General features: G+C 42.9%; 3 protein-coding genes across 5 annotated transcripts; all 3 read left to right on the top strand.

Moving 5' to 3' along the window:
• The first annotated feature begins 501 nt into the window (after window positions 1-501).
• On the top strand, window positions 502-4,452 carry LOC126801580 (protein RDM16). 3 transcript variants are annotated; one of them, XM_050528976.1, is made up of 7 exons: window positions 915-1,063; window positions 1,589-1,672; window positions 1,747-1,867; window positions 1,977-2,363; window positions 2,448-2,642; window positions 2,746-2,906; window positions 3,487-4,452. In XM_050528976.1, coding segments are annotated over exons 1-7 (1,827 nt in total). In that variant the 5' UTR covers window positions 915-1,061; the 3' UTR covers window positions 4,364-4,452. The 3 variants fall into 3 exon arrangements, with proteins under 3 accessions (XP_050384932.1, XP_050384931.1, XP_050384933.1); XM_050528975.1 differs by having other exon boundaries at window positions 502-1,054; window positions 1,589-1,867; XM_050528974.1 differs by having other exon boundaries at window positions 502-1,063; window positions 1,589-1,867.
• Window positions 4,453-7,085: 2,633 nt separating this feature from the next.
• LOC126802013 (ABC transporter G family member 6-like) lies at window positions 7,086-9,603 on the top strand. The gene has a single exon (XM_050529529.1). It carries the CDS (start codon window positions 7,157-7,159, stop codon window positions 9,410-9,412), a length of 2,256 nt encoding a protein of 751 aa, XP_050385486.1. The 5' UTR covers window positions 7,086-7,156; the 3' UTR covers window positions 9,413-9,603.
• Window positions 9,604-12,487: 2,884 nt separating this feature from the next.
• Window positions 12,488-13,268, top strand: LOC126803110 (uncharacterized). The gene has a single exon (XM_050530864.1). It carries the CDS (start codon window positions 12,518-12,520, stop codon window positions 13,073-13,075), a length of 558 nt encoding a protein of 185 aa, XP_050386821.1. The 5' UTR covers window positions 12,488-12,517; the 3' UTR covers window positions 13,076-13,268.
• The last annotated feature ends 363 nt before the right edge of the window (window positions 13,269-13,631 follow it).

Here is a 13,631-nt window from a genome sequence, read left to right as displayed (position 1 = left end):
TCAAATACAAGGTGTAGTGCAAGGAGGCTGGTTAGGATTGATACCCTAGCGCCATCACAGGTAGAAGGCAAGGCGAGAAAAATTCACTGTCGCACGATTAGCATATATTGCGCGTGATGCCTGTGACATGTACCATAGAAAATAAAATCACGATGAAATTATGTAAAAATCAAGATGAGGCTCATGAGAGGTAGCAAAATCGCTATTAAGATACACAAGTCCTAGACGATTTCGCTCTCTAGGCTTTCTACTTACTTTGCTATGTGTATTCCTAGTTCGTCTACAAGTCTGTTTGAGTAGGGGTCGTTTTTTCAACTCCTGAATCTGTATATACTCACAGGTGCCTAGATCAGAAGTAGGATTTTTCTTCGCCATAAATCGAGAATCAAACCCGCAATAGGCCCAGCCCAGTTCAGCCCACTTCAGTTTTGCTGGTGCTATAGATTGCGGGTTTAAATACCAGAAATGGCAGAAAAGCTCTCTGTATATTGAACCCTAAATCTTCCTTCTCCTTGTTCAAAGTGCCATGGAGAAAGACAAATCAAGCAAGCGCTCCCGAGACCGAGACCACAAGCACCGCAGCAGCCGCGACGCTTCCGACGACCACCACCGCCACCACCGCTCCTCCCGTTCCGATCGCGACTCCAGATCCCGCCGTGACAGGTCGCCGGACCCGCGCGACGACCGAGAACCGTCGCGGGACCGCCGCGAGCGATCATACGAGAGAGAAGGGAGCAGGGAGAGGTCGAGGCATAGGGAGGTGAAGCGGGAGAGGTCGGAGGAGGTGGCGGTGGTGGAGAGGAGGCATAAGAGGAAAGAGAGGGAGAGGAGTGAGGGTAGAGATGTGGATGAGTCGGAAGATTGGAAGAGAGCTAAGGGTTTGGATGAGAGGAGAGAGAGGAGATTCGATGACCGGCGAGCAGTGAAGCAAGAAGAGGATGTGAATGGTGCCGGAGAATCGGAGAGGAATGTGGTTCGTAGTGAGGTTAAGTTTAAGAAGGAAGAGTTGGAGGATGATCAGGGCTTAGCAACCACCCGAAACGGGGGTGCTCCGGTGAGTAATGTGAGTTTTCTCTTAACCTTTTTACTGTGTTTAAGTATTGTGCTTTGATAATTCACATATAGGCCAGCATTGTTGATTGAAGAATAGAACTGATAGTTTAAAGATCATGACGATTGAATTTACTAGGTTTAGTGATGTTTAATAATATTTGAATGCAATTTAGCGCTTGTGATTGCATGTTGTAGTCTGGTAGAGGTCTATAGTAGGTTAGGTTGAATTGATTTTCTGTTGGTGTGTTAGTTGTTATAAGCTCTTGTTATTTGAGGCGATAGATGCTGATGATTGATTCCAGTGGTATCTACAGATTTTAGTTGAGGTGTTTCCTTCCTTTAAAGAATGTAAGCTGTCGTGTTGCACTTTCTGTAAGCATTTTTGTTATATTTTACAGTGCTTGCATGTGCTAATGCTAGGCTTGTTTTGGTTTATTGTCGTGCTTTTCTGATTAATAGTGCTTGTGTTATCGCTTCTGTGATTGAGGTGTTGTGAGTCTGCATAGTAACTTTGTTAGCATTTTAACACTTGCAGGGTGCCAGCCTGGAGTCTACTATGGCATCAAGGGTTGTGCCGCCGGAGACCTCTTTTCCCCCTAGACATCCTGATCCTACCAAGGTATATTCGATTTCTACAAATGAAAATAAGGGAGTTAGTATTACCAGATCTCATGAGGTTCCTGGAAAATCTAGTACAGATGGGACATCTTCAACTGCTGGAAGAAGTGGAAATCTGCCTTCTGGTGATTTAGATAAAATTAAGAATCTTCTTGCGAAACATAAGGAACTGGCTGACAAGCTGAAGAAAACGGGGGTAAGATGTTCACATTAGTTCTCACCCTCTTTTGTTAACCTCTCCTGCTATTTTCTGTTTTGTAATATAGAATTCATTAGTCATTACTACCATTATTTTCTTAATGCAGTTGAATAAAGCCGCTAATGCTAGTTCAGATGCTAGCACCAAATTGGGAATGAAGGATGGGATGCAGCCTCCATCTGCAAGTACAGGAATGTTGCATGCCTCTGTGCCATCAACTACTAGTGGTACTAGTGGGATGAGTGCTCTAACTAGTGAAAAGTATGAGGCTGTAAAACGTGCACAGGAGCGCGCTGCCAGAATGGGCTTTCGCCATGACCCAGAATTTGGTCCTGTTATAAACTTGTTCCCAGGACAGGTGGCAACAGATGGTGTTCCCCCTCAGAAGCCTACCAAGGCTCCTGTACTTCGACTTGATGCACTTGGAAGGGAAATAGATGAACATGGAAATCTAGTCAATGTGACTAAACCAAACAACCTCAGCACTTTAAAGGTTTGTTACTGCTCTACTTGTAATTGTTGTCTTTATATTGGACATGTTTAGATTTACTTAAATCTGGTTTTTTATTCGTTTCAGGTCAACATAAACAAACAGAAGAAAGATGCATTTCAAATTCTTAAACCTGAAGTGGATATGAATCCTGAATCAAATCCATTTTTTGACCCAAAGATGGGCATTAATATGGCGAAGATTGTGAGGCCAAAGAGGATGAACTTCCAGTTTGTAGAGGAAGGGAAGTGGTCAAAAGAAGCTGAACAGATGAAGTTGAAGGTAGTTTATTTCTCTCTCTATTAACACCATTTGAAATGTCAGTGCATTTTATACCAATCATTTCTTAACTTTATATATTTTTTTCATTTCACTCCCTTTATAGAGTAAATTCGGTGAATTACAAGCTAAAGAGCATAGAGCGAAGCAGGCCCAGTTGGCAAAGGCAAAGGCAGCACCTGATATAAATCCAAATTTGATAGAGGTGGCAGAAAGAGTCATCACGAAAGCAAAACCAAAGGATCCAATTCCTGAAGTTGAGTGGTGGTAAGTTGATAACTAGTGGTTCATTGTGCAGTGATTTGCTTAATGATTCATATTTTAGGGTGCTTTTATTGTATTGCATCTTATTGATATCGAAAATGGGACTGAAATTTGTTTTTGCTTATCTATCTTTGCCTTGATGTCTTTCTAGTGTGCGATTCATGTTAAGATACTGTGGCAATTTGTTCATTCCCATTCCTTTGTGTGTCCTGATTAATCCATTTCTTTCAACTTTTCCAAAGCTTTATATTGTCTTGATAGTTGGAGCTTGTTTATTGTATGTGAATTGTCTCTCACTATGCTCATTTTGGAAAACAACTAAATCATTATGATAAATTTCATTCAATTTTTAAGCAATTCTGTATCATGATATCATAGTGATAGTCAAAGTTCTCATGATATTTGGTTGTAATTATATGTCCTGATTTGGGGTTTGGTTGTAAGTTTATGTCCCAAATCCGTTGTTTCAACTTTCATGCCCTGAAGAAAAGTTTGGTCTTTGTTCATATTGTATACCTTGTTTGTTAAACTCCCATCACTCTTTTCACATGATGATTCCTAATTATGGCTGAACTTTTTTCAGGGACGTGTCCTTTTTGCAATCTGGTACTTATGGTGAACTTGTTGATGGTAGAATACCTGAAGACAGGTTAAAGTTGGACAAAATCACCATCTATGTTGAACACCCTCAGCCCATTGAGCCCCCTGTGGAGCCAGCTCCTCCACCACCTCAACCACTAAAGTTAACCAAGAAAGAGCAGAAAAAACTACGCACACAACGTCGTCTTGCTAGAGAGAAAGATAAGCAGGAGATGATTAGACAGGGTCTGATTGAACCCCCAAAGCCAAAAGTTAAAATGAGTAATTTAATGAAAGTTCTTGGTTCTGAAGCAACCCAAGATCCAACCAAAATGGAGAAGGAGGTCCGGAGTGCAGCTGCTGAACGCGAACAAGCTCATATAGACAGGAATATTGCCCGCAAGCTCACTCCTGCTGAGCGCCGTGAGAAGAAAGAGAGGAAGCTTTTTGATGATCCAAACAATGTGGATACAATTGTTTCGGTTTATAGAATCAATGACCTATCTCATCCAAAGGCCCGCTTTAAGATTGATGTTAATGCCAGAGAGAATCGGCTGACTGGATGTGCTGTGATCTCAGATGGTATGAATGTTGTGGCTGTTGAAGGTGGAAGCAAATCTATCAAGAGGTATGCAAAGGTCATGCTTAGGCGCATAAACTGGGCGGAGGCTGTGAAGGAGGAAGAAGATGAAGAAGAAAACGATGATAAGCCTCCTAACAAGTGTGTCTTGGTGTGGCAAGGAAGTGTTGCCAGGCCTAGCTTCAATAGATTTTTGGTTCATGAATGCATGACTGAAGCTGCTGGCCGAAAGTACTTTGCTGATGCTGGTGTAGCTCATTACTGGGATCTTGCAGTCAACTATGCGGATGATGACCAGTAATTGGATGGAGAGGCTGTACTCGTGGAAGTACGTGGGAGTGTTTTTACTGAATCCTCGATATTATGGTCAATAAAGTAGTAATTTTGCAAGTGTACTGAGATCACTTGTGATATTTGCATATTGCCTATTTCACTGAACCATTCTATCCATGTTGTATTCGCCACGTTAATTTTGCCTTAAATTACTCATCAATGCACTGTTGGGATGCTGTAGTTTCTCACTTAAAATCTTCGATTTTCCCTGAATTCTTGTTACTCTGCCACGTCCTCTTTTGGCTCTGTAATACTTTCTTGGTGTCTGTGTGCTTAATCATCGGTGGTTGTAGCTGGCTTCCTTCGTGTGGCTGGACGATTTGAGTGCAGTCATTGAAGGTTGGAGAGGTCGGCAGCTGAAGCCAAAATGCAAGTGTTACGATTATCGATAAGGAAGAAATACCAGTTCAGATCTGCCCTATTAAACTGGTCAAGAGATGGAGATGGCCATAGATGCTGCTGCTCAATCAAGCCATCACCTAGACTACGGAGAAATAAATATCGTTTACGCTCGGACCCCATTACATTAAAGCCTTTGTATGCCTGAAACTTCCGCACCATAACTTAATGCTCTAAATCTACGACCAAAGGTCTTGAAAGCTTAAGGCACGGGAAGTTCTGTAGCACCAAGAGTGGCACAGATTGGAGACCACAAGAAAATATACGGCAATAATGCCAGACGCTTTTGAAAGAGTGGTAGAACAAGAAAAGGGGAGCTTGACTAAGGTGTTGATCTAGATGGGTGCAAATGCCCCCCATGCTCATGCACACGTTGATTTCTTCATATTTATGTTTTGACTTTGAGGGGTTCCATTGCTAACCTGTTTTTTTGTTTTATAGGTTTGAGTTAGCTTATAGTTCGGTGTGGGATAGGTAGCCTAGCTAAAAATAACTACCAAGCCCTCTAATGATGAAACCTATGAAAATATTGATGATCCATAAATTGGAGCTTAGATCATTTGGTCCGTGTCTATGACATACTTTGTGGGCTAAGGATTAAAAAAAAACACGAAAAAGAAAGAGTTCACACATCGAAATAGTATAAATGCATGAACTATCTTGTTAAAGAAAATAGATTTTCAGTCGACGAGTTCCGTGCCATGATCATATAAAGTAACGTGGAACTTGATCAACTTAGCAGAGCAAGTTAGCTTATATGCAATTAGCAAATTGATCGAATTGATAAATGTATTATACCTGAAAGTAGAGCCTTACTGAGTTTGGATACAATATGTTCGAGGTCATGCTAGTGTGGGGAGGGATAGAATCATAGAACGACGAACAATAAGTCAAAATGCTTTACATATATTCACTTTGCTTACCCAAATTTCACACTTTTAAGAAAGAAGCAAGTGAAGAATTTCTAAAAGTAATCCTGCCATTTTGTGTACTTGATATAGAAACTGTTTTGTACCTATGTCTATGTCATGCTGCTTGTAATTCAAGTGCAAACTTAATCCTTTGGACTTGATAAACCCCACAATATGGTACATTTTGGAACCAAACTAAAGACTTGTTAGCTACTGTCCAAACAATACATGACCGTGTGTGGGATATAATTTGGTAAACCAGCTAATATATCCAATTATAACCATCTTGATTCATACGGAGTTCTATTTGAATCGTACTTCCCGAAAATTAAAATTTATATGGTGCCTAATAAGTAATATATTTCTTTATTGCTAAACGCAATGACCAACAAGATCCTTTACTCAATTCGGATATCAAACTTGTTCATATTTTGTTCGCGAAGAGAACTTCATAGACTATTCTTAAACTCTGTTTTCCTTTATGTTAATGGACTATTTACTTTCAATCTAACAGGATTATATCTAAACCAACTATATATACTTTTCAACTTAAGTTGTGCCCCCACAACTTCGGCTCATGTAGTTCAATCCCACCAACTAGGCCTCCAAAACTTAGGTTTATCTTAATAGTGATCATAAAAGATCTCAATGCCCTAACCTACTCAATTAATTATGCACTACTAAAATGCCTAGCATCCCCTAAATACACGGAAACAAATTTATCGCTAACTCATATCATGACCACCATTCTAAATATATGTAAAATGTCTTTTATAATACTATAATTATAAATTTATTGAGAAAAATGACACTTGATATTTACTTAAAGTGTTGAGCATACATGATAACAATATACGACGAATTTACTTCCAATGCATCACACGCAATACAATAAAACCCTCGCGCGCATACAATAAAACCCTCGCGCACATTTTGATCAACACCGAACCTAATTTGAACGGAATATGAAAACCTCTCGACACCCCAAGACCCATCACGCTATGTGGTCACTCCCCGTCCGCCAATCGATATCTCCCACATGTTCAGAGCCTTGTTGTTTAAGAAACTGAAAGATTGAAGACGTATAGAGCTGGGTATATTAGGCGTTGTAGGTGACCTCCCCTCAAAACTGTGAAAACCCCCCCAATAAAAACCTAACTGTAAACCATCACACAAGACGACCTCACCATTTGGTTATATTTCTATATATTGAAAAACCCTACGCCATTACTCCATAAAACTTAAGACCCAAACCCACACGCAGCTCCATTTTATCTCTCTATTTCTGATAGAGATTTCAGAGACTCCATCACTTTCCTCCAACACTCCGCCCCGTTTGGCTCCACCTCCAAACCGCCCTGGATTAGCGCATTATTCCCAAAGAGCCCACACCCTTAATCCAAACGCGGCCTTAATCGTAACAGATTTGGCTACATATAAAAACCCCGCGAATGTCTCGCGTAACAACACAGAACCAGATATCGCCGTTTTTCAGTTGCACCATGGAGCTCGACGACTTCCCACGCGCCTCCCACGGCGCGTCCCCCTCTGTCGGCCAGCTGCTCAAGCACGTCGGAGACGTCCGCAAAGAAGCCACCGGCGACGGCGGTGAGACTCCTCTCCATCACAACCACCGGATTCTCGACATGAGCGACGAGAGCCTCGAACCGAGGACTCTTCCGTTCGTTCTCTCCTTCACTAATCTCACTTACAACGTCAAGATTCGCCGAAAGTTCAGTCTTTCCGGCATGTTCACCTCCCAGCGCGACCACCTCGGCGCCGCGACGCTTTCCGACCCCGTCGGAGGTGAGAGCCTGTTCACGAGGAACAAGACGCTGCTCAACGACATCTCCGGAGTGGCGCGTGAAGGCGAGGTCCTAGCGGTGCTCGGCGCCAGCGGCTCCGGCAAGTCGACGCTCATCGACGCCCTGGCCAACCGGATCGCTAAAGGAAGCTTAAAAGGTAAAGTGAGCCTCAACGGCGAGGTCCTGGAGTCGAGGCTACTGAAAGTGATCTCAGCTTACGTCATGCAAGACGACCTGCTATTTCCGATGCTGACGGTGGAGGAGACGCTCATGTTCGCCGCCGAGTTCCGCCTCCCACTGTCGCTCTCGAAATCCAAGAAGAGAATGCGCGTCCAGGCCTTGATCGACCAGCTCGGCCTCCGCAACGCCGCCCAGACCATCATCGGCGACGAAGGCCACCGCGGAGTCTCCGGAGGGGAGCGCCGCCGCGTGTCGATCGGAATCGACATCGTCCACGACCCGATCATCCTCTTCCTCGACGAGCCGACCTCCGGCCTCGACTCCACCTCCGCCTTCATGGTCGTCAAAGTCCTCCAGCGGATCGCTCAGTCCGGCAGCATTGTGGTCATGTCCGTACACCAGCCCAGCTATAGAATCTTGGGCCTCCTGGACCGCCTCATCTTCCTCAGCCGCGGCCAGACCGTTTTCTCCGGCTCGCCAGCTCAGCTCCCTTCCTACTTCGCCGAGTTCGGGCGGCCCATACCCGACTCCGAAAACAAAACCGAGTTCGCTCTGGACCTGATCCGCGAACTCGAAGGCTCTCCCGGCGGTACCCAATCCCTCGTCGACTTCAACACCTCCTGGCAAGCCATGAAGCACAAAACTCACCACCACGACGAACGACACGTCGTTCCTCTCCAAGAAGCCATCTCCGCCTCCATCTCCCGCGGCAAGCTCGTCTCCGGCGCCGGCGCCACCAACACCGCCGTCCCCGGCCACGCCTCCTCCATGGTCCCCACCTTCGCCAACCCGTTCTGGGTGGAGATGGCAGTCCTGGCGAGACGCTCGATGAAAAACGCGAGGAGAATGCCGGAGCTGTTCGGAATTAGACTCGGCGCCGTGATGGTCACCGGGTTCATCCTCGCGACGATGTTCTGGAATCTCGATAATACCCCTAAGGGAGTACAAGAGCGGCTGGGGTTCATCGCCTTCGCCATGTCCACCACCTTCTACACCTGCGCCGACGCCCTCCCCGTCTTCCTCCAAGAACGCTACATCTTCATGAGAGAAACCGCCTACAATGCCTACCGGAGGTCCTCCTACGTCCTCTCACACTCTCTGGTAGCCTTGCCGTCGCTTATTTTCCTCTCCGCCGGGTTCTCCGCCACCACATTCTGGGCCGTGGGCCTCGACGGCGGCCTCTCCGGGTTCCTCTTCTACTTCCTCATCATCTTGGCCTCCTTCTGGGCCGGAAGCTCATTTGTGACGTTCCTCTCGGGCGTTGTCCCCCACGTCATGCTCGGCTACACTGTCGTCGTCGCAATCTTGGCCTACTTTCTGCTCTTCAGTGGCTTCTTCATCAACCGCGACAGAATCCCGGCCTACTGGATTTGGTTCCACTACATGTCACTGGTCAAGTACCCTTACGAAGCAGTGATGCAGAACGAGTTTCAGGACCCGACCAAGTGCTTTGTGAGGGGGGTTCAGATTTTCGATAATACTCCGCTCGCGGCGGTGCCGGCGGCGCTCAAGGTGAAGCTTCTGGACAGCATGAGTGAGACTCTTGGGATGAGGATTACGAGGACGACTTGCTTGACGACTGGGAGTGATATTTTGAAGAGCCAGGGGGTGACTGACTTGAGCAAGTGGAGTTGCTTGTGGATCACGGTGGCGTGGGGGTTTCTGTTCAGGATTCTCTTCTATTTTTCGCTATTGATCGGCAGCAAGAACAAGAGGAGGTAGAAGAAGAAGAAGAAGAAGATAGATCAATGCATGCATGGGAAGTGTAAAGCTTTAGCTCGACCTTATTGTTCTCTCTCTCTCTCTCTCTCGATCTGTGTTTTGTTTGGCGGGAGTTGGTTGGTGATTTGTATGTTTTCTTTACGAATTTAGAATATGATTTGTTCAGTATTACTTTGGAGCTGTTTTGGTGGTGCATATATATACTTCGCAATAACTAATAACAAACTATTTCATTCATATATGAGGATATATTGCTCTTTATATATGTTGGATCTCATCTGATTGTGTTCTCTAATCTCTATACCAATTGTTTTTTGGCTTTCTGAAGTTTTGTTGGCAATACCAGGCCATATGTAAAATTATATGTGATTTGTTGAACAATATTGATGTGTTTGTGTGTTCATGCAATTTGTTGAACAATGTTCATGTTTGTGTGTAAGAAATATCGAAATGGGACGTATACAATTCGAATGAAGTTTTGGCGCATTGGTTTATTGCAATTTACTGGAGGTTCATTGACAAGTGAGAAAATTTAAGAGGAAGATTATGACAGGACCCGCAGTCTTTTATTTTTGTGGACATGTTTTGGTGTCTTGCAATTTATGACCAAAAAAAGTACTATCTAATTCGTAGTACGTTCCTGAACCGAAATGGTGTTCAACGAACCTCAACTAAAATTGGATGGAATACAATTCAGCCAAGACATCCTGTATTTATGTTACTTTGATTTGATTGTTACTCTATATATCCTAAGTAAAACCAAGGATGAATCCATTATCTCAATCATTTTGATGTAGATCATTTCCAATTTGATGGGTATTATTTTCATACAAGATCAACTTGTTGACATACACGATGTGTGAGTACGTGTGCTTCTTAATTACTTCAATATCGGTGACAAAACCAACTTTAAAAGATCATCAGATCCTAATTATCATTCATTATTTACTCATTTAGTGCTTAAGATATCAAATATGATAATACACGAACAACATATGGAGTAGCTACATAAATTGTTGGAGAATTCGATTTGATTATATAACATTCCTCACTGGAACTAGCGAGGGCAGACATACTCCATTGACATTTATGTGGAATTTTGGAGTAGCTACATCGAATTGTTGGAGAATTCAATTTGATGCACATTACACAGTACATGATGCTGAAATCTTATATTGACATGTATGTAAAGTTGCATGCGGAGCTTAATATCGTGTCTGTTAGGGCTCGTCTATTTCATTTATGTAAAGTTGCTGAGATCTTATATTGACACATGACTTTTTTGAATGGGAAATCTGGGGAACCATTAATCAGTACGACAGTATTCACCAGCATTATTGCAATTTGTTTAGCAGCTTGGAAATATATGAATCTGTATCTTCGGCCGGTTCTGCTTTTCATTCTGTGGCCCTCTTCATTCTTCAATTATAAGGTTATGATTTGGCGTACAGCTAGGCAAAACGGCAATTCATCATACAAAGCAATACTCATTTACACGAAGATAGCCCTACCTGACTTAGAAACACTTGCTGATGAATTATTGCCGAAAATAATTTGATTTAGATCCAAAACTCTGGTTCAGTTCGACTATAGGTTCTTGTGATCGAAATTCATTAGTTCATATTATCTAATTGCAACGCGTTACTTTGAAACAGACGTCATTGATCTGTTGACATCTACCAATAGCATAAAATGTAGCTGGTAGGTTGAAGATTTCAGTAGTGTGTGCGTGCATGCTAGTCCCAAGTGTATGGAGACGTACTGGGGAGTGAAAGAAATTAGATGTTTCCAGCAAAGAACTAAATTATCGTTCGTCAAACACTGTACGTGTCAATTAAATTTTTAAACTTGGTGTTTTTATGAATCTTTCTTACCCTTATCGTGGCATGATTTACTCTTCATGCGTCTGTATCTATATGTAACTTCTTGCACACAGTATGCATGTGATTGGTGATGGCTACAACTTACAAGCTAGTGTTATAAGATAAAATTCGTGTTTAATTATACTTTAAACACTCATAGATATATACAAAATATCCGTGTTCTGTGAAACCGGGAGACACAAAAGTTCATGTTAATTTAGGTAGCAGTTTGGAAAATGAGTGCTTCTCTAGCTAGCTAGCAATTTAAATGTTAATGGAACTGAGCAAATAGCTAGATAGCAAAACTTGCATGGTAAGTTTACTGTCATTTTCTTTGTATGTCAATTCAGCCAGTTATGACAAAGAAAATTTGTGAACATGCAAACATAGAAAAAAAGGCTTTGTGTTTGATTAGGACTTGTAAGAACGTGGTCATATATAGGTCCAAAGATTCAATCGTCAATTAACCAGGCATATATACATGTTGTTGTTGAGTTGTCAAGGTCACTAATCAATTCTTTCATTTGGACAATCTAAAGTTTATTTTCGGAAACAAGTTTTCATATAAACCATGTACTTTGGCTCAAATGCTTGATACTGGAAGTGAATGTTTTTCTCGATATAATGTTTTAATTGTAAAAAGCTCAATGCAACATGATCTTAATCCCTGAAATACCTTAACTTATTTCTTATTTTTTATAGCGTAACTTGCAGCTCAAGTACAATTACAAACATATATATATCCATCATTTGAGCCCTTGCCCCCTTGTCATTATACAATCTAATTAGACTTTCTCTGACTTGAATCAAAGCGTTCATACTAGTGCTTCACTTGTTTCAAATTCCTGTGAAGTTTCTTCTTACCAAAATGATAAATTTGGTTCGCATTTTCCACACAAACTTAAATATATGAACCAAATCAGTCACATATGCTGATTGTTCATTAATGAGAGTTACCCACCAAATCAGTCACATATGCTGATTGGGTTAGCCAACTACTAACAAGTAACAAACTTGAACCAAATCAGTCACATATGCTAGGTTAGCCAACAAAACCCTGTTTAGTCGAAAATGAGAGTTTCCCTCCAAATGGTGGGTAACCCCATCTTCCTTCCCGCCAGCCCTTAAATAGACAGCCCAACCCAAGAAAATGATTTTTTTAAATAGAACCCAAAAAAGGAAAAATGGAGAGCTAAGTTTTCTTATCCAAAACCAAAACCAGTGAGAGAGAGCAGAGTCGAAAATGGCGAGCCTATCATCTTCTTCATCTCCGCGTCTCCCAAACCCATTCCCAATGTCATCACCCAAAACCCACAACCCCAAAACCCTCATCTCCTTCCCCACCCGAGCAACCGACCCGGAAACACCCCCATCTGACTCGGCCCCGGAACCCGCCTCCGACTTCGACGACCGCCTCAGCCAGGTCCGGCTCCGCTACCGGAGCGGCACCGGCAAGAAAGCCGAGGTCCGCAAGTCCAAGAAGTCCAAATCTTCCGGGTCGTCGTCCAGTAACAGCGTCTTCCTGCCGCCGGTGCCGCTCAAGGAGCCGGTCTCCGGCGGGTTGAAGGTGGACTTCGGGTTCTGCCCGTATAGCGAGAGGGTCAACGGGCGGGTGGCGCTTCTGGGCCTGGCGGCGTTGGTGCTGGTGGAGCTGGCAACGGGGAAGAGTTTGTTTAAGTTTCATACGCCGTCGGTGGTGCTGGTGCAGGTTTATTTTGTGGCGGCGGCGACGGCGATTTATATTAAGTATGAGAAAGAGAATGTTAGTGTTTGGCCTCAGTCTCCATCAGCCAAAGATTGAATGAAAATATGCCACTGGTTTTGTTGTTGTGAATTTGTATTGGTATTTATGCTTCATATTCATGAAAGATCAAACTGAAATTTAACTGAAAAATGGTCCACATTGTACAAGTCGGGATTCTTTTGCTACTACAGTCTGCAGAACCTGCATTGATCATATATGTAACAGTTTTCACGATTTTCAATTTCAAATTTTCCGATCATGTGCCAGTATTAGAATCAGAATTTACATTTTCTGTTATATAGAAAATTAATTGGCACACAGAAAACAGTTTTGGTTTGATTATATTTTGGAGCATAGCGTTGTGTAGTATGGTTTCATTATTCTTTTTTCATTCGAGGTAGGTAATCTGGCTAGCTATCAACTTATTTGGGGTGTGTGTATGTTTTAGCAGACGCTCACAAACGACTGATGAGTAGTGGCTAACAAGTTTAGCATTCCCAAAAACAATTTTCTTGCCTGATGAAGTGATCGATCGAGCAACTAACATGATGCGAATGACATTCCATGCAGTCTGGGTATAAACATGTATGCCATGAGCATATAAGAATTTGAT

Source organism: Argentina anserina, chromosome 7, assembly GCF_933775445.1.
Source record: "Argentina anserina chromosome 7, drPotAnse1.1, whole genome shotgun sequence".
Taxonomy (NCBI): Eukaryota; Viridiplantae; Streptophyta; class Magnoliopsida; order Rosales; family Rosaceae; genus Argentina; species Argentina anserina.
Note: the sequence above shows the minus strand (reverse complement) of the source record. Positions and strands in the feature narration are given on the sequence as shown.

What these genes read in the sequence shown, in the direction of transcription:
- LOC126801580 (XM_050528974.1), top strand. Translation starts at nt 527, where the DNA reads ATGGAGAAAGACAAATCAAGCAAGCGCTCCCGAGACCGAGACCACAAG. An exon ending in GGGGTGCTCCGGTGAGTAAT is followed by an intron (nt 1,064 to 1,588) that starts GTGAGTTTTCTC and finishes TAACACTTGCAG; the next exon opens with GGTGCCAGCCTGGAGTCTAC. An exon ending in CTGAACAGATGAAGTTGAAG is followed by an intron (nt 2,643 to 2,745) that starts GTAGTTTATTTC and finishes CTCCCTTTATAG; the next exon opens with AGTAAATTCGGTGAATTACA.
- LOC126802013 (XM_050529529.1), top strand. Translation starts at nt 7,157, where the DNA reads ATGTCTCGCGTAACAACACAGAACCAGATATCGCCGTTTTTCAGTTGC.
- LOC126803110 (XM_050530864.1), top strand. Translation starts at nt 12,518, where the DNA reads ATGGCGAGCCTATCATCTTCTTCATCTCCGCGTCTCCCAAACCCATTC.